Consider the following 18849-nt stretch of genomic DNA (forward strand, 5'->3'; position numbering starts at 1 on the left):
TAGGCTCTGCAATGCTCTGCTGGAAAGGATGACGGCCATTCGATAGTAATAATAATTCATATAGTATTAATTAGTTACTATTTTTGTCCATTTTTACTACATGCTGGGAAATGAGCAACTGGCAAGAGTCGCGGAGAACCTTAACGAGAAGGCTGGCAGGGGTCAGATGGTCCGAATGGCCCTGTTCACCCCCCCCTCCCCGTATCACGCGATGCAATCCCCTCCCCATTCCCGTTTCCCAGCGCCAGCCCACGCCAGGTTTCGGGTAGAGTCGAGATATCCCGAGATTTACCTGGTCTGCCGCCACAAGAAGGTCTGGATGGGCAGAGGGATGCCGCGGCCGCACTCCCGGTCCACGTCCTCCGAGCTTTTGCGCTTCACCATGGCCGCAGCTCCGAACCGCCTGCTGGCCGAGGCTCCAGCGTCAGCACCTGCGCGCGGACAGCACCCCCCCCTCACTGTCCGCCTGTCAATCACTCCTCCCCCCACCCCCCCCACCCCGCTCGGCTGCACCCGGCAGCGCTGCGGCGCTCTGCAAGTAAGTGATGGTAGAGGCGTTGCTCTGCATCCAGCGCGATACTGTACTCGTCTCAATGCTGTGCAGCGTCCCTCCGCTCTTCAACCAAGAGTCTCGTTTTCTGCAACCTGCAGGGATGCAAAGATTGCCCAATGTCATTTCCTGTACACAAGTGTAAGGAGAACGAAAAACTTGTTACTCCGGATCCGATACAGCACCAAATAAAAAGGCAGCGAACATAAAAATATAAATACGTAAGATAGATTATATACATCGATAAAATGTATGTCCATAAGTAACACTAGGCTATACATAAGGCGACTGATGGGAAATAATAAAGTGGTGATGGAGGTGTTGATCAGCTTTACTGCTTGGGGAAAGTAACTGTTATTGAGCCTGGTGTGTTTGCTGCATGGGCTCCTCCCCGATGGGAATGAGACAAACATCCATAAGCAGGGTGGGGGGTAGCTTTTATGATGTTACTGGCCTTTTTCTGTATACATGTCCTTGATGGCAGGTACACTAGTGCCAGTAATGCATTGGGCTGTTTTGACTACCCATTGTAGAGCGTTCCTTGCAGTGCAGTTTCCATTCCAAACAGTAATGCAGATCATTAGGATGCCTTTTCCTGTGCACCTTTAGAATGACGTGAGTACAGATGTGCAAAGTCCAGCTCTCTTCAGTATCCTCAGAATGTAGAGCTTACCTGGCTGAGTCAGATGTGTTCTGGGAGCATGACAGGTTGTGTGTGATCTGCACTCCCAGGAGGTTGAAACTGCTTGCAGGTTCCACTGCTGTGCCGTTGATATAAAGGGGGCGGAGTTCTTAAGTCAATTACCATCTCCTTTGTCTTGTTGACTGAAGGAAGAGGTTATTTGCTTGGCACCGGGCCCTGAGTTCTTCCACCTCCTGTTGTTGTCTCATCATCTGTGCTGATGGTCCCCACCACTGTCACGTCATTGGCAAACTTGCTGACTTGATTGCTGGGGCGTTTGTCTGTGCAGTTGCGTGTGAGCAGAGCAATGGGATCAGCACACAGCCCTGGGGAGACTCCGTGTTGAGGGTGATGGGGAGGGAAGAACGGTCATGCATCCTGACCGTCTGAGGTTTGTTTGTTAGGAAGTCCAACAGCCGGTTGCACAGTGGTGTATTTAGGCTGAGGAGCAGGGGTTTGTTCACCCAGGTCTGTGGGACAATAGTGTCAAATGCCCAACTGAAATCCAGGAACAACATTCTGAAAGAAGTGTCCTTGTTTTCTAGGTGTGTCTGGGCCATGTGCATAGCAGTTCTGTCGGTAAGCATGTTGGTGAGTGTCCAACGTTGCAATATTTGAGTTTTTGATAAGTGTCATTAACAGCCATTCAAAGCAATCCATGATGGTTGGTGTTAGTGCGATTGGGCGATAGACATTTATTTATGAAGGTGTAGAGTTCTTTGATATATGGATGATGGTGGCTGATCTGAGTGTGTGTGGACAGCAGTCTGGATGAGTGAAGTGTTGAAGATGTCTACAAAGACATCTGTGAGCTGGTGTGCATACTCCAAGTACTCGTCCTGAAATGTTGTCTGGGCTGGCTGCCTTATGGGAATTGACTCTCTGCAGAGTCCTTCTCACATCTGCTGCTCTTACAGATAGTGGCTGCTCACCTGGAAAGGGGCCAGCTTTCATGGCTGGTATTGTATTGCATGCCTTGAAGCATTCATACAAGCTGGTCAGAGCATTAGGGAGGGAGGTGTCACTGGTACAGTCTGCTGCTTTTCCTTCCATCGTTAGTTTTGTCCTTGATGCCCAGCCACATATGCTGGGGATCATTATCCGACAGGTGTACCTGAATTTTTTGTGCAAAGGTGGCATAAAGTGTCCTGCTAGGCTCTTCATCTCACTTCCCCAGGAAAGCTACCCCAATGTAGGTAGTTCTAAAGTGGGGAAAATACTTTCCAAACAAGAGTCAGACCAAATCCTTCAGAACGTCCCTGATCTATCTTAATTCCATCTTCTCATACCAACACAAAGAGGAATATCCCAACTCATTTAGAATTGAAACTGCATTCCCAGAACCCAGAGCACAAAAGGAATTGGCAATGGGAAAAGATCATCACAGCCTTATATAGGGACAATAAGAAACAAAATGCTGAAACACAGTCACAGGGCACATCCATCCAGAGAGAAACAGGAGTTAGTATCGCAGGTTGAAGCCTATGCTGGTAAAGGGTCTTTGACCTGAAAACTTAATTCTTCTTTTACCACAGATGCTGTCCATCTGTGTAGGGGTCTTTATTGCAGATTATCAGCATCTGCTGATGTTTGAGATTTTCCTTATTTAGGGAGATGTTTTACTGATTGCACTGCTGTACCTGTAACCTGACAGAAATACTTACCCATCCCACTGCTGTGTCACATCCCTGGTTGAGGGCTCATTCATCTAACGGCAGTTTTGCAACATTGAATCTCTGACCACCAACCAATGTTGCAGAGGCTGCCTACAAGGGCCAGGGTGAATGGTACATCTGTTCAGCACTGAGATGTGGGGCATAGTGACTTTCAAACTACTGCTGGGGACTGACAGTAGCTGCTCCATATTGACAGACTATCAGGATGTCAAAGTCCCTCTCATCATCACCTCGTAGTGGATATGGAAATTGCTACTGTATCTTCTCACCTCTGCTTGGCAACCCAATCATTCCTCTATGCCAGCTATCACCACGGAGCTCGCTACCATTAAGAAATCTCAGTCCTAGGAGAACTAAATGGAAAAACAATATGCTTTAAATGAGAGACCCCAATTTGCTTTTGAGTCCTTAAATCATTCATTTGGCCTCCACTGCAGTCCTGAAGCAAACACTATTTTGAGCTGTTATGTCAATAGATTACAAGGTGAATAGCAAATGACTTAATAATGTTCTCAAACATGTAACCTGCATGAACTCATGAGAATCTCTGACCATAACTGTTCAAAGGGGAAATGGAACTACACTGGAAACCGGAGTCACCTGTTGGGCGTACACAGAACTCTGTATAAACACTCCACGAGCCAAGACTTAATTGCAGGAAGAAACGAGCTGTCCCCATTTTGGGCCAAAATCTGTTTAAGTAATGGAAGTGCACAGTACCTCCCCAGCATCTTTCCTACTGGTCCTATCAAGCACCAAATGCTCCACTGGCGGAGAAGGAAGGAACAATATTGGCCTCATCAGCTATTTCAGAACTGGAACAAAAGCAAATCACCTTCAATCTCAAGGGACTACCCAAGAAGGAAATAGTGAAACAATATCTGGTCTCCTTTTCTATCTGGACATAGCAATCTCAGAAACACAGAAGACCATGGGAAATCATAAAAAGTATTAGCTGATTTCATTTAGAGGCTGGTTTGACGTTTTGCAAGGGAATAACACAAGGGCAGATTACCCATACATAAGTGAAGATCAGATCCAATTGTGGGATTTTTGTTGCAATATAGTATGCATTATGGTTTTTACCAATCTCAATGAAGTAGCAGATGATTATTGATGATGTTTCCAGTGGAAGAATCTTTGTACAAATAATTATTAAAAATCTTGTTTTATGTACAATTCAATTTTACACTCGTGTATAATATCTAGTGATAGGAATCAGAATCAGGTTTATTATCACTGGCATGCGTCATTAAATTTGTGAACTTAGCAGCAACAATTCAATGCAATACATAATATAGAAAGGAAAAAATAAATTAATAAATTACATTGTGTATTGAACAGAATAAAAATAATGCATAAACCGAAATATATATAAAAAAATGAGGTAGTGTTCATGGGCTCAAATCCATTTAGGAATTATATGGCAGAGGGGCAGAAAATGTTCCTGAATCGCTGAGCGTGTGTTTTCAGGCTTCTGTACCTCCTTCCTGATGGCAACAATGAGAAGAGCGTATGCCCTGGATGATAGTTGTCCTTAATAACCTTTCTGAGGCACCACTCCTTGAAGATGTCTTGGGTAATAAGGCAGCTCATATCCAAGATGCAGCTGACTAATTTTACGACTTTCTGTAGCTTCTTTTGGTGCTGTGCAATAGCCTCCACCCCCAACCCCATACCACAGAGTGATGCAGCACAAAATTAAAGAACCATCTTACATTTTTCCAAATTGTGATTTTCTTTCTTGCCAACATGAGCATGTGCTAATCTTGCATTTTGTCAGTATTTATGCTTTAGTCCTTTGAAGTCATCAGTATAACAAAGTATTTCAAATATAAAAGTGAATGGACTGAGTTTGTTGAAACAGCAAAAGCAAAGTTATCAGCACACCTGTTATTACAGGGTAAACCCAATGGCAACTTCTGGTATTCACATACATGCATTTAAAGACAGAGATCACTTTAAGAGCATGTACTCTTGCAGTGATCAATGATAGCCTTAATACAATGTAACAACATAAGCCTGATATTCACACTGCAAATAGGTGAAATTGTTCAAAAGTCAGTTATTGATAGTTACTGAATCGGTGATTATTGATCAGTGGGTGTAGGTCCTAAATTATTAACTTTACCAATGACTCAATTTTAAGAACTAAAATGAAGACATAAAAATTCTTACTAATTCTTAGTTACATCTGTAATTATTATTTTCTGCTTCCACATTTCTTGGTTTGCAGTCTAATTGTAAGAATTAGGATACTATAGTTTGACTGACTTTTGAGCCTCACTGCTTCTTGACCTGGTCACTGATGCACCGTGCTAGAAAAGATGGCAGATAAGTAGAAACCAGTACTGCTAAATCCATGCAGGATCCGGGTACCTATACAAGGTAAAGGAACAGCTCATTCCTTCACCACTGAGAGATAGACTGATTGGTAAAACTCATACCATTAATGTAATGAAGTTAGCTGTTTGATAGCAGCTTGTAAAGCTATATGATGATACATTATTGCATTACTTAATAGTTCTGTTATAAGCACCCTCACTAATACTATACACCTCAGAAAGGTAACATGTGGAAGGATTATCAAGTAACAGATTTTAGTTGTATGTATGCTACTTGATGACTAGAAGATTTTTTTTTCCAGTTGTGACTTGTCCCTTTTAATTAGTAGGAAATATCAGTTAGTATCAAATACAGAAAATGTATATACTAAAACTAGCACAAAGTGGACAACAGAAAATGGGTGCATCAGTTCTGTTTTTACTTCTTGGAGATGTCCTGAGTCTCATAAACCAGACTGCTTTTGCAGCCAAGGAAAGAAATTGATCCCTGTGCTATTGAATTTTAGACAAGCATATTTGGATATAAAAGCACATTTAAGCTTTGAAACTGAGTACACATTTAAAACCAAGTTCAAAAATAATGTATTCTCACTGGTGTAAGTCTTTCAAACTTCATGGAAACGAGAACTGTGGAGATGATGGTGGCGACAGTAAAGGCTGAGAGAGTTCAAATCAGCTAGGAAATCAAGAAGTGGAGTGAAAATGTGGAAATTTTACCCACGTGAATTTCTGTGTTTGATGCTGGGTCTGGAAAGACTTCTAGGTTGTGAACATCAACAAGTGACTTAAGACTGGAGTTAGCAAAAACTGGAGGAAGTTTCGTCCTCTACTTGCAATTGAGACACTAAAAAGCTTAGAAATTAATACTACCTGAACAGAAACATTAAATAGATTTTTCAATTAATTTTTAATATTTAGAAAGGGTTCAGATCTCTTATAATATCAGAAGAATTTTGAGAAACTATATATTAACCACTGGGAAATCTACATGCAATGAAAGCATACAACATGAATAATATTTATGATTAATAAATTGGAAGTTTATTAGTAAATGATTGAAGAAGCTGAAAAACTTGTAAGAAAAATTGAACATCATAACACTAATGACTTCTATCAGAATTAGCTCATCCTTTAACAAAGTTGATTATTTGAAATAGTTTAATTCGATGTTGCCCTGTGGGCCAGTACATGCCTAGTCAGTAGAAGTTGTTCTGTTCTTTGAGCTAATGTTAATTCAGTTTTTCTCTCTCACTCCTCCCTCACATGTTGCCTAATCTTCTGAGTATTTCCATCATTCTCCTTTATTTCATATGTCCAGCAGCTGCTGTGGTTAACGTATCTAGATCGCTATTGTTTTTGGTCTGTCCAGGAGTCTCCTTTTATTTCCAGCTCCTCTAGAGAGATCACTAATTGATAACCTTCAAACACCTCTCTCAGCTAGCTCAACATCACTGCAATCATTCATACTCTTGGTCTCCACTTAATCACAAGCATTCCTTTTGTCCTATCCATTTCTTTTACATTGAAACATCTTTGATTTATATATATATTTCTTCACTTAAGAGTTCTGATGAATGATGTTTGTCTTAGGACTTTTTCTTCTCCAAAGATGCTGCTTGATCTGCTGAGTATTTCCAGCACTTTCTTCTTTGCAATCCGTAATACTTGATTCAGAGATAATGTAAGGGTACAATTGAATATATACTCAGAACACAAATAGCATATTACATCGGTACTTTATCCTGTCTAAAAAACCATACAGTTATAAATGTAAAAATGTACATCCAAAATGCAACTAAATTCAATCCAATGCCTAGCAGAAGGCCATAAGGGAAAATGAAGTGAAATTTCATCACAAAGTCATCCATATGTGTATGGTGCAAATTTGACCTATTTAACTTGTAACTGAATCGTTCCTTAAAAACTAACAGTGGCAACTGTGTCAGGAAAGTATTTCATAGTTTTAATGACCTAGCATTGTCTAGGCTTAGACCTTTTCAGCAGCTTGCCTTAATCTCGGGCAGTTTCTATATTGCCCAGTTTCAAAAATAAACAGCACAGAACTTTAACTAGTGTCAGATGAGAAGCAATTTATTCTGCAAATCACTCTACAGCAACAAACACAAGTGCAAATTTTACTTAAAACATACAAGCTAACACTGGCCAATCCCGGAATTTTCTATTTTAGCAGATTCTGGAATGATTGGATATAAAACACATTCTCTAAAGCACATTAAAATCCCACAGCCTATACCAGGACAAAGTATCTTTATTTTGCCCTATTTTTTTTCACCTCTTCTAAAACGTTTCAGTATTTTTGTTTTCAAATTTTGTTGGAGTGATTTGGCAAGATAATATCAGTAACACTTTCATTTAAAATGCAACAACACCTCAACAATGATCCTTTCCATCACTTCCTGCTACAGTATCCTGTATTCTTCATTACAAGCTGTATCTTAATGGAAATATGCAGCATTGCTTTCAACCTTTTCAGATAATCTTAAAATACATTGTTGTTTTCTTTTACAAAAGGTTAATTTAATTTCCAAAGCATTTTTTTACAGGCTAGTGAAAAACAAGGTATTAATTTGATTAATATTGTTAAAGATGTAGTTGTTGATTACATTAATATCTACAATTACCCTTGATAGCAGGCTGTAGCAATTACAAAACTTATCTTCAATTTTTTAAAATCAGTTTTGACTTCCCGTCTATTCATCCTGAAATGAGATACGGTCTCTCAACAACCTTTGAAAATGCATTATGAACTTATGATTTCATTCTTGTAGTTACCAATTAATTTCTAAATCTTAATTTTAACTGAACATTGAAAATAAAGTATTTTGTTACAATTCCAAGAAAAGTCTTGTGAATGTAGCTTCAGTAACTTTGAGCTGAGGCCAACACATTTGGAACAAAATGCTCAATATCCTGATACCATAGCATATGTATTAAAAAAAACACCCTTTCTTTTTAATTGGCCTTCACTACCTAAACCGTCTTGCAAAGTGAAATAAGCAAAAGACAGCACACACCAAATGCTATGTGACCCCCTCAGTACATCAAAACTCTACAAAGCAATTGCTTGAATCTTTTAGCTAGCAATACATCAACAAACTCATCTGGCACTAAGGTCATAACTTTTGGTTGTTACAGTAAGCACTTCATGCTATTTTTTTTTGAGAGTTAAATCTAACAAGTATAACTGCTAATGGCTACCTTATCCTAAACAGTAACACCAAAAGGTGCAGAAACACAGATACTGTGAATAAAAGCATAACTTCCAAGTATATAAGGGATAACACACTGGCCACAGAGGATATCTATTATACCGTATATATATATAATATATACAGTATAAACTGCATATATATGTACTATATATCAAACAACTGATCAAACAAAATATGAAAAATCAGCATATAGAGAAATCTAGCACTGAACTGACATTCTAGTTAGATACAGATCCACAACATTGGATTTGCATCCTACTTACGTGAAGTAGCTACATAATATTTCTGAACAACTTAATTCCCATTTTTGTTACAATTTGTATTATAAAAATGCAAAACACTACCTTTTTGTGGATGAACACAATAATGTGTGGTCACATCATGTTTTGGCATTAATACTTCCAATTCTCAACATAACAAACTGCTTTACTTTCCTGAACAGAATGCAATTCAGGGGTACTTTACACATATTACTAGTTTCTGGGTTTGCTCCTTTATTCCCTTAAAACATGATTACTGTATGTATTAATTTATCCTGCAATAAATATTAATAGGTACCCTCCCTCATGTCCAAGGAAGAATTCATTCAACATCGAATGAGGAGCTGGGAATAAAGCATGTCAGCTGCTTTCTGAGTACTGATCCATTTCAACACTGCCTTCAGGCATGAAACATTACAAATGCATTTGTCATCAGTCCATGCAAGCAGAGCTGAGAACAACATTGCTAAGTGTGATGTACAGCAGTTGTTGCCATTTAAAGCCAGAAACCCCTGGCATGAATGGGAACAAGATTTTATTTTTATTCGCTACAGTCTGAGGACATGATCAATAGTTAATTGAAAGGAATAAACACAATCCCACTTTGAACCCGTGAAGGCTCAAAGCACATGCTACAAACAAACAATAACAATTCTGTTGAGCAAAATCACAATCCTTGCTTGGCTAGTGCAGCAGTAACATCATCAGCAAGTGTGGCAAGTTGTGGTGATTCCATTAAATTGATGCTTCCAGAAGAAGAGACATTGCTGAGTCTGTGAGGAGTTGTGGCACCAGATCGTCCTGGGGACTGAGTGACAATATCTGCTCCATGGTCCACACGAGCCCTGGCATTCTCACGGAAGCTAAGCTTGTGGCTTTCAATCTATTCAGAAAGTCAAAGGAATATTCATATTACTGGTGGAAACAACAGCAGATAACAAGACTTAAATTGTAACAGGTAATCAGAATCAGGTTTAATATCACAGTCATACGTCATGAAATTTGTTATGTGGCAGCAGTACATTGCAATATATAATAATAAAAACTAAATTAAAGTGTGTATATATTTATTAAATAAGTAGGGCAAAAAGAGAAAAAAAAGTAGTGAGATAGTATGCATGGGTTCAATGTCCATTCAGAAATCTGATGGCAGAGAGGAAGAATCTATTCCCGAATCATTGAGTGTGCATCTTCATGCTCCTGTACTTCCTCTCTGATGGTAGCAGTGAGAAGAGAGCATGTCCTGTGTGATGGAGGTCCCTAATGATGAATGCAGCCCTTTTAAGGCATCGCTCCTTGTCTATGTCTTGGATGCTGGGGAGGCTAGTGCTCATGATTGAGATGACTGAGTTTACAACTTCCTGCAGCTTATTTATTTCTGTGCCATGCCAACCGCCCTCCCCTCCCCATAACAGACACTGATGCAACCAGTTGGAATGCTCTCCACAGTACATCTGCAGTAATACTTCATGATATAATACTATGATTTCATTTTTCCACTATATAACACGGTAAATGGATATATTGATTTCCAGCTTTCCTTTAGAGCACTGCAAGGTGCCAAAATGCAGCTAGAAGAGTGGTGGAACAACCTATTGACCATGTTGGCTGCTTACTTGATGTGACACACAATTTTACTGCAAGCATGTATTAGAGGTAGATACTTGTGAACAGAAGGTAATAATGTAATACATTGCCCAGGGTATCACAAGACATAGAATAGGAATAAACAAAAGACGGTTGGACCTGATAATTAGAGTCCTGTGTTGATGTTTTTACTAAAGAGCAGTTTAATCAAATAGTGACTTGACTTAGCTGTGAACTTTGCTGCCCATTTTCATTCCTACCTTTACATTTCCACCTCCAGGTGTATGATGTGTATTTTCAAGGGAGCCAACCTTGGACTGTGCCTTTTCCTTAAAATCCAGTTTCTGACTTTCAATTTTAACATGTCCTCCGCCTACACACAATAATAGATCACATTTTGAATGACACAATAAACAATATAACAATACTCTTTTCAAAAACCAGGCTCATAATAAGTTAAGAGTACACCGTACCTGGTCGATAGTGTATGTTGCTGAAAGAGCCACACTTTGATGTGATGTGACTCACATCTATTTTCTTGGTAACAATTTGTACCTGAGGAACATGAAACAACCTTTCAACACAAAATAGCAAGTCACTCATTGCATCCAAGCACTGCAGCAAAATATTTGAAAAATACAATTCAAATCCTTTTGGATGGACATCATTAACAGTTCTGTAGTTTTTATTCTATTTAAGTTGGTAAATCATGTATTCATGTTGGGAAATTTACATATTTTTTACTACTATACCTTTTGAAAGACATATAGTACTTAAAAGACTTGTTGTGAGATTCCAATGCAATCTACTTGCTTAAAGCAATGAGCATAAAGCACATTTTGCACCATGCTTACTTTCCTTAAGACAGCATTTCTAAATTAGATTAGGGTGAAATAACACAGTTGGAAAGTGCAGGAGATCATCTCTGAGAAAAGCTAGAATTCAAATTAATATCTTATTTTATTGAAAGAAAAAATTGCATTATAAACAAAATCAATTCTGGGCTTCTTTTGTGTCACATTTAATTAAAAAAAAAAATGCCCTTCAGGGCAGATTGATGGCTAAAGCTCACTTTCTGGTAATAGTACAGAATAATTGACTTTTCTGCTTAATTGAATTTAGCTCAGATATGCAAAGTAAAACAGTAACTAATCTAAATAAATGTCTTTTAATGTACTTTGATATTTCAGGCAGATTACCAGTTTACAATGCCAAAAACAATTAAAAGATACAAGAAGGAGTTCAGAATTAGATCGCAGTACAGAAAAGCACAAGATGAGGTAACGTCTCTTGTATATGTCTTATATATGTATGGACAATGATGAAGAGATAAAAGAAATCATAAAAGAGCAGATCACAAGCTTTATGGATGTGTGGGATGGCTTTAATTTTACAATTTGGCTCATTTCCGAAACATGCAGGAAGTATAAATGCCTTAAGTCCTAGTACAGTACCAAAAAGAATCAATCTTTCCCTGGCATTATATTCCTATTTTATTCTTGAGTTCTTTACACTTAGCCCAAGACAAATAGACAGAACCTAACAACAATGGTTTTTATTTTCATGGTAATACATTTGTCAATTCAATTAAATCTGGTGAGTAAATTTGGAAAGAACAAATCTTGACTCATAACATGTAACTGGTATTTTAATGACAAGCTCTTCATTATTGCTCTGGATTTCTGCCAAAATCAAAGGAAATACTGCCTTAAACAAAAGCTCATTGTTAGTTTAAAAGGTTTGCCTTGCTGATATTATTTTGTCTTTATAGATTTAACCAATTTTTAATAATTATTCAAAAATTACTAATTCCGTGGCCTTTTTATATTCTAAATTTACTTGGTAATTTATATAGAAAGTTTGGATTTAATGTTGTATTTTATCTCAATAAATTAAAAAATCTTTGATGGTAGATTAATCAGTTAAATAGAGTAGCTGTTAGTTAACCAAGTCAACTGATGAGCATTTTCAAAGAAAGCTGGCAACTGTGTAATCACAGAAATATGAGAAATGGAGGAAGTAACATCCCCGATGGTAGAATGTTGAAACAAGGAACTACCTGCACCATTACAATGACTTGCTGCTGTTGCAAAGCATGCTTCCACATGTTGCCATGCCAGATACACTTAGGCTTGGTGTGAAGGACAAACGTTATAGAAACCAATAAGCAGGAGTGCTATTTATTTTTATAATATGTAATTAGATAGAGAGGGTAAGTTTGGAGGAACTATTCATATTTTATAGTTACTTGCCCAGATATTTTGGCAATTTTTTTTCCAACTTTTGCCATCATTACTCCATGAAACAGACAGCACTTTGAGATCTCCAAACATGCCCAGCTTAACGTGAAAATTCCAAATTTGTCTGAAATGATTCAGTACACCTCCCTGGCAATGATATTCGTAGCCTTCTCCACCCCCAAAGAAAATCACTTGAATTAATGTCAGTGTACACTATGTACAATGTACTCCGATTTTAAGTACTCTGAAAGTCCTGTACAGATCAGATACAGGATCTGTATGTGAACAATGCCTTCAGAGACCTTTTATATATTAGGCCAAGTTACTGAACAAACTACTATATATTGTAATTCCTTCATGTGAGCATTTTAAAGATTAAAGGTACATTTATTCTCGAAGTATGTATGCTGTATACAACTCTGAGATTAGTCTTCTCCAGACAGCCATGAAACAAAGAAAACCATGGAAGTTGTTCAAAAAAAAAAGCAGCAACCCATGCACAAAAAACAAGATAACCAGAACATCAAACTCCACTATGCACAAAAAACAAATGACACAAATGGCAACAAAAACATCAAACCCCAAAACCCCTTGTGCAAAAAACCACAGTCCAATCCATAAATTGCAAACCCAAAACTTTGGTATCATCCTCCAACAGTATCAAGGACTTCCATGGTTTTCTTTATTTCCTGGCTGTTTGGAGAAGATGAATCTTGGAGTTGTATACTGCAATCATACCTTAATAAATGTACCTTGAACCTTGAATTTTAATACAATTCTTAAAATTCCCTACTAATCCTGCTTTGCTAATTGTGAGATTCGTTAATAATGATTAGCTCTTCAACCAGGCTGATTATATTATACCTGCTGAACCACAGATGTCTTTCAATTGGTAATAAGGAATTGAATATATTGAAAAACTAATATTGGTAACACTTACGATTACTAGGAAACCAGATTCAGGTAACTTCAACATGCTAGTCATTCCTTTTCTTCAAACTGGAAGTCATAATTTTTATGGCAAATGCATTCAAAATCAGGTCTAGTAACTGGTTGGATTTGTTTAACTTGTATGTAGCTACTGTGAGAGGCATTTGTGATATTATAACGAGAATAACAACTTGTCCAAAATGGCAAAGAAAATTCATTAAATCGATAACATCTAAAAGGTCTTTGATTTCATTGAGTTACAAGATGTGTTGCACTTCGAAGTGCAACAAAGAACTGTTCTGTTCCCAACATAACTTAAATGGCCCTTAAGAGAGTCTCTCCCATTTCCCCTTCTTCAGTGCTCAATGCAAGGTTTTTTTTCCACTATTTGTTCTCAAATAATGCATTTATTTTATTATCTTCAGATGCAGAGTTTATGCCCTGTGCATTTTCTCCCTGAAGTGTTTCCATTTGTTTAGTACTTACATTTAAAAGTTATTTTGCCAAATGCTGTAACTGGGGTAGCAGTGGAACATTTACTCATAGCACATAAGAAAGCGGAACATCACATTTAAACATGTAAGTTGATGCAGCTGCAACAAAGTGACAGTTCTGGGCTTCATAGGGAAGGTCTCAGTTTTATTACAAGATGGCACAGGCATGCAGTCAAAGAGAGTTGTCTTTTATATTTTGTTGTAGTAAAATAACTACTTCTGTGATGACTGGGTGAAAGACTTCAGCAGCTGTCATGAAAGGTTGCGGTAATTTTCCTCATTTGATTTCAGATGGCCATTGTCAACAAAGTGGCCCAACACAGTGGGCATTATGTTCAATATAGTTTGAATAACATGCTACAAAAGAGTACATTAATTTCCTTTATTCTCCACAGTGAATAAGTTATTAGAAATAGGAAAGAGACTAAGCTACTCATCCTTAAAGCACACTTAACTCCTTGGTTATGCCATGGCTGATCTATCTCAACACTTAATTAACACTCTCTCCTTATGCCTTATTACTTTGCAACTTAAGAATCTATCAATCTCTGAGCACACACTGACCCCATCCAGAGAACTCCAAAGACTGGTAAGCCTCTGAGTACTAAAATTTTTCAATTTAATCTTTAATGACCAATACTTTGTGCTGACTTTGAGCCAACGAGATAGGAGATGCATTGTCCAACATCTATCTTATTAAATCCATTAAAATTTTGTGTTTAAATAAGATTTTCTCTCTTACTTTAAAACTTCAAAATGTTCAGTTCTTCCTGAGTTTTCCTTAAAAGACAACCCAACCATTCTTCCTCACACATGCATACCTTATCCTAGTAATTGGGACCAAGCAAATCTTTATTGTCATCTATCAAAGGCAGGTAAGCATTAATTTAAATTAACAGACTATGAATAAGAGGAAAATCAAGCAAGTGAACAGATTCAAAAGGCATGAGCGAGAAAGGAGACAGTTGTGCAAGACCAACAATAGGAGAAAATAGTTGTAAATTTAGTTCTAAAGTGAGAATAGTGGGTAGCTGAGGTTAATGGATTTTAATACTGTGGTAAGATGTCTGAAAAAAAATGTAATCAGAAAGAAAATGAAAAGTTAAATGTTTGATGAGTACCATAATGAAGAAAGTTATTAATTGGAAAGTCAAAAAAGAGACATTTTGATACAAAAAGAACAAAACTGACAGCCATTAACTATTAAAGTCATTAGAGTTAATATAAAAATATATTAGATTTAAATTTTGAATTACTTGCATGATTTCTGCTTGCACTATAAAGATTGAGATGTACACAATATAAGAATAATGTATCGAACTGATCCCGATTGATGTTGTCCAAGTCAGATGACAGCTCTCTTGTGACACAGTAGAGAGTCAGTTCCATGAGGGGTATAATTAGAATAATTAATTAATTGATTAGGTTATATTTTATTACAAGGTATTTTGGGATTTCCATTTTATTTATTCCTTTCTCGTTCAAATTCTAAAATGTTGAATTTTATTTTCATTATCACTCTACATTGAATTATTACATCTTTTTATTTTTGAAGTTTATTACCTGATACTGGTTGGAGATAAATATGTGGTATCCAGCACTTCTGTGAAAGGAAAATTGTATTCCTTTTTGTGAGGGGTTATAATCTTGGATCTTGCTCTTACGAGAGGAAATAGTTCCGGGGTACAAAAGAGCAGGATTCTGCAACAAAATGCATCCTTTCTTCTTCTGTCTTAGTCGATACAAATATATTCTTAGATTTCAGGTTTTTACCTTTCAACTTCCTTTACTTCAAAGCTAGCTGTCGCTTTTATTTGATTTACACTCTTTATGCATTTATGTCCAGTTGTAGATCTAGAATCAAGTGTGAAATACAGTAACTGCCATTTCAATGGACTGAATGGATTTACTATTGTAGATGATTGGTCCAGCACATTATCAGGAAATACTGTCATAAACAGGGATTGTGTACAAATGTAATATTACTAGTGCTGGTTGAGATGGTTTGTAAGAATATAATTATTTTAAATTAGTTCAGTAATAATAGTAAAAATGAAAATAAAACTATTGTGGTTCTGTCACAAACAAGAGGAAATCTGCAGATGTTGGAAATCAAAGTAATACACATAAAATGCTGGAGGAGGCCAAGCAGCATTTATGAAAAAGAGTGAACAGTTGACACTTCTTGGCCCAAAATGTCAACTGTTTACTCTTTTCCATTGTAGCTCTGTCAGTCATTTGAAAGACTCCTTCCTTAAATGAAATGTGGTTTTATGGTCATTTAGTGATGGGAAAAATTAAAGGGTATAATGGTCTTTACAAAGGTGCAAAATATCAGAAAATTAAATTTTGACGCTAAGGAGGTTCTGAATGTCTTAGCATTTGGAGTTGGTGGCAGGAGGATTGGGAGCATTGAAATTATTGAATTGTAATTATCAAGATTAAACGTGCAGATGACAAAAGATATCAAAGGGAAATCCATAAAGGTCTCCAAAACCAGACAGGAACCAAGTATTCTTCTGAGGAATATTTACATCATCTGCACAACAGCCTTATGGAACAAGTTAAGAGAGAATAAAACTTTAGTAAACATTGTCAATTCTAGAATTTAAATAAATATCTATTGCATATTATTTCCAGAAGAGTTAGGAGAAGTGAAAAAAAGTCTTGCAGTAATTTACTTACTTATGATCTCAGGATCTCCCTAACAACTTTACAGCCAAGTTAACTGTTCTGCATTCACTTTTATATTATAGATAACACCATAGCAATTTGCATATAGCAAGCTCCAACAGACACATAAGTGAGTGATCAGATAATCTATTTTTAAATATGTTGTTCAAAGTAAATGTTGACAAGAGCTCTGGAAAGAACTCCACTGCTGTTCTTCAAAATAGTATCACGGGAAAAAGAAATTAGAAATAAATAAAAACTCCAAAACAATATATTGGGGTATATGCTATCTAATCAAATCATTTGAGCTGATACATTTGCTTTATGAATATAATTAATGTAAATATTTAAAGCAAATGTGTTGTGGCAAAGAAATAAATCAAAGTTATTAACTGCATTAATAATGGATGTTAATTATGATGAGAATACAAAATCATATAAAGGTTGTGAGTTATTGCCTCTGTAAATGTTGATCATATGGTAAACTTTGCTATTGTCTCCTAAAATATGGAAAATAAATAATATTACATTCAATGCACACATGAAGATACATAATCACCCATGTATTATTTTTAAAATTTCAAACAATACTTTGCAGTAGCATCTCATATGAAATGATGCAAAGAAAACAAACATTTCTTTTTAATTGATAAGCAAGCAAGCAATACTATTCATGTCTTTTTAAGAGTTTTACTCAATAATTACAGAATTTTTCTTTCAAATAAATTCTCAGTTTTCAAAGTAAGAAGTGACTCACGTTTCCAATCGGGGGAGCATAACGCACGTTGTCCAGCGAGCCACATTTTGGCTGAATATGGCTAAAATCAGGTTTTACATTTGCTATATGTACCTGGAAATGACAGGGACTTTACCAATCAATATCTACACACTAGTCATTCAGTGAGAAGATGCCCACTGTCAATAATATTAGAAACATACTGTCACACATTTTCTGCTTATAAAGAGGAATTTTATTTCCAATTTTCTATAGAGAGTGTTAATTCCAATTGGACTGAGAAAATGTTCCATGTTATCAAAAGCCAGTCGTAAATGACAAGTGCCTTTGAAAGATGGTTCCTGCAGTTTAAATTCAAACTTCTATTAAAATTATAATTCTTCCGAAATGGTTTTGGTTAAAATTCCTGTTTAAAAAAACTACACAAAATTATTTTATCTGTTCACAGTTATACTGCAATTAACTATCTCACAAATGATATATTAAACAGTATAGATTTTAAATTTTTCGTACTTGATTTTAAATATACACTTCTGCAAGTATTTAGTTTTAGCCATACTTAAGCCTACATAAGCTTTGTTCAACAATGCAGCAAAACCAAAATTAAAAAAATAATAAAAAATGCTGCATAAAAAAGCTCCATGTGCAAATAGCAGCTAAGCTATACAGGCACGTGCGCACATACACATACACACACATACACACACACACACACACACACACACATACACACACATACACACACACACACACACACACATACACGCACACACACACATACACACACACACATACACGCACACACACACACACACACACATACACGCACACACACACATACACACACACACACGCACACATACACACACACACATACACACACACGCACACACACACACACACACATACACACACACATACACACACACACACATACACACACGCACACACACATACACACACACACACACACACACACACACAAACTTAAACACATTAAACCCAGGCCAGACTGCGTTTCTTAGGCCATCACCTTACTGATGTGCAGCATATGTTATTAGTAATAGACTAAAGGATGACAAAATTACAAATGCTGACTGTTTAATTGTGCAAAATTGACCACTGAGGGCTTGTAACATTTCATGAATATCTACTGAATGACTCAATAGAAAGTTTAGGGTAAGCACCGTCCTTGGTCATTTCTTCTTGCCTTACAACAACCCAAGAAAGACTGACAAAACATATTCATGGGGAAACTGAGGTTAAACAAAGAAATACATATTTTCATTAGCCTGATCTCTTTGTTCCCTCATCACTATCACAAACTTTAATAAAACAATAGAATTACAAAGATATTTCTCATTGCAAAGAACATTCAGTTAATTTGCAGAACTGCAAGATAAGGATCTCATGCTGTTATTCATTTTGGCATGCCCACAAGTG

At 36.9% G+C, this 18849-nt stretch overlaps 2 protein-coding genes across 17 annotated transcripts in view; both read right to left on the minus strand.

The window, feature by feature from the left end:
* LOC134348442 (protein unc-80 homolog) overlaps positions 1-417 on the minus strand; it is a 238655-nt gene extending 238238 nt beyond the window's left edge. For all 7 annotated transcript variants that reach the window (XM_063051833.1, XM_063051834.1, XM_063051828.1 and 4 more), the window contains exon 1: positions 293-417. In XM_063051833.1, the coding sequence (XP_062907903.1) occupies positions 293-384 (92 nt within the window). In that variant the 5' untranslated portion in view covers positions 385-417. The remainder of the gene's footprint in view (positions 1-292) is intronic.
* Positions 418-7328: 6911 nt separating this feature from the next.
* LOC134348443 (microtubule-associated protein 2-like) overlaps positions 7329-18849 on the minus strand; it is a 314301-nt gene continuing 302780 nt past the window's right edge. For 9 of the 10 annotated variants that reach the window (XM_063051841.1, XM_063051835.1, XM_063051843.1 and 6 more), the window contains 4 exons: positions 17428-17520; positions 10807-10888; positions 10594-10706; positions 7329-9629 (listed from right to left, as the gene is read on the minus strand). In XM_063051841.1, coding sequence (XP_062907911.1) covers positions 9414-9629; positions 10594-10706; positions 10807-10888; positions 17428-17520 — 504 coding nt within the window. In that variant the 3' untranslated portion in view covers positions 7329-9413. The remainder of the gene's footprint in view (positions 9630-10593; positions 10707-10806; positions 10889-17427; positions 17521-18849) is intronic. The other variant, XM_063051842.1, reaches the window with a different exon arrangement.

The sequence above is a fragment of the Mobula hypostoma genome, chromosome 6, assembly GCF_963921235.1.
Source record: "Mobula hypostoma chromosome 6, sMobHyp1.1, whole genome shotgun sequence".
NCBI lineage: Eukaryota > Metazoa > Chordata > Chondrichthyes > Myliobatiformes > Myliobatidae > Mobula > Mobula hypostoma.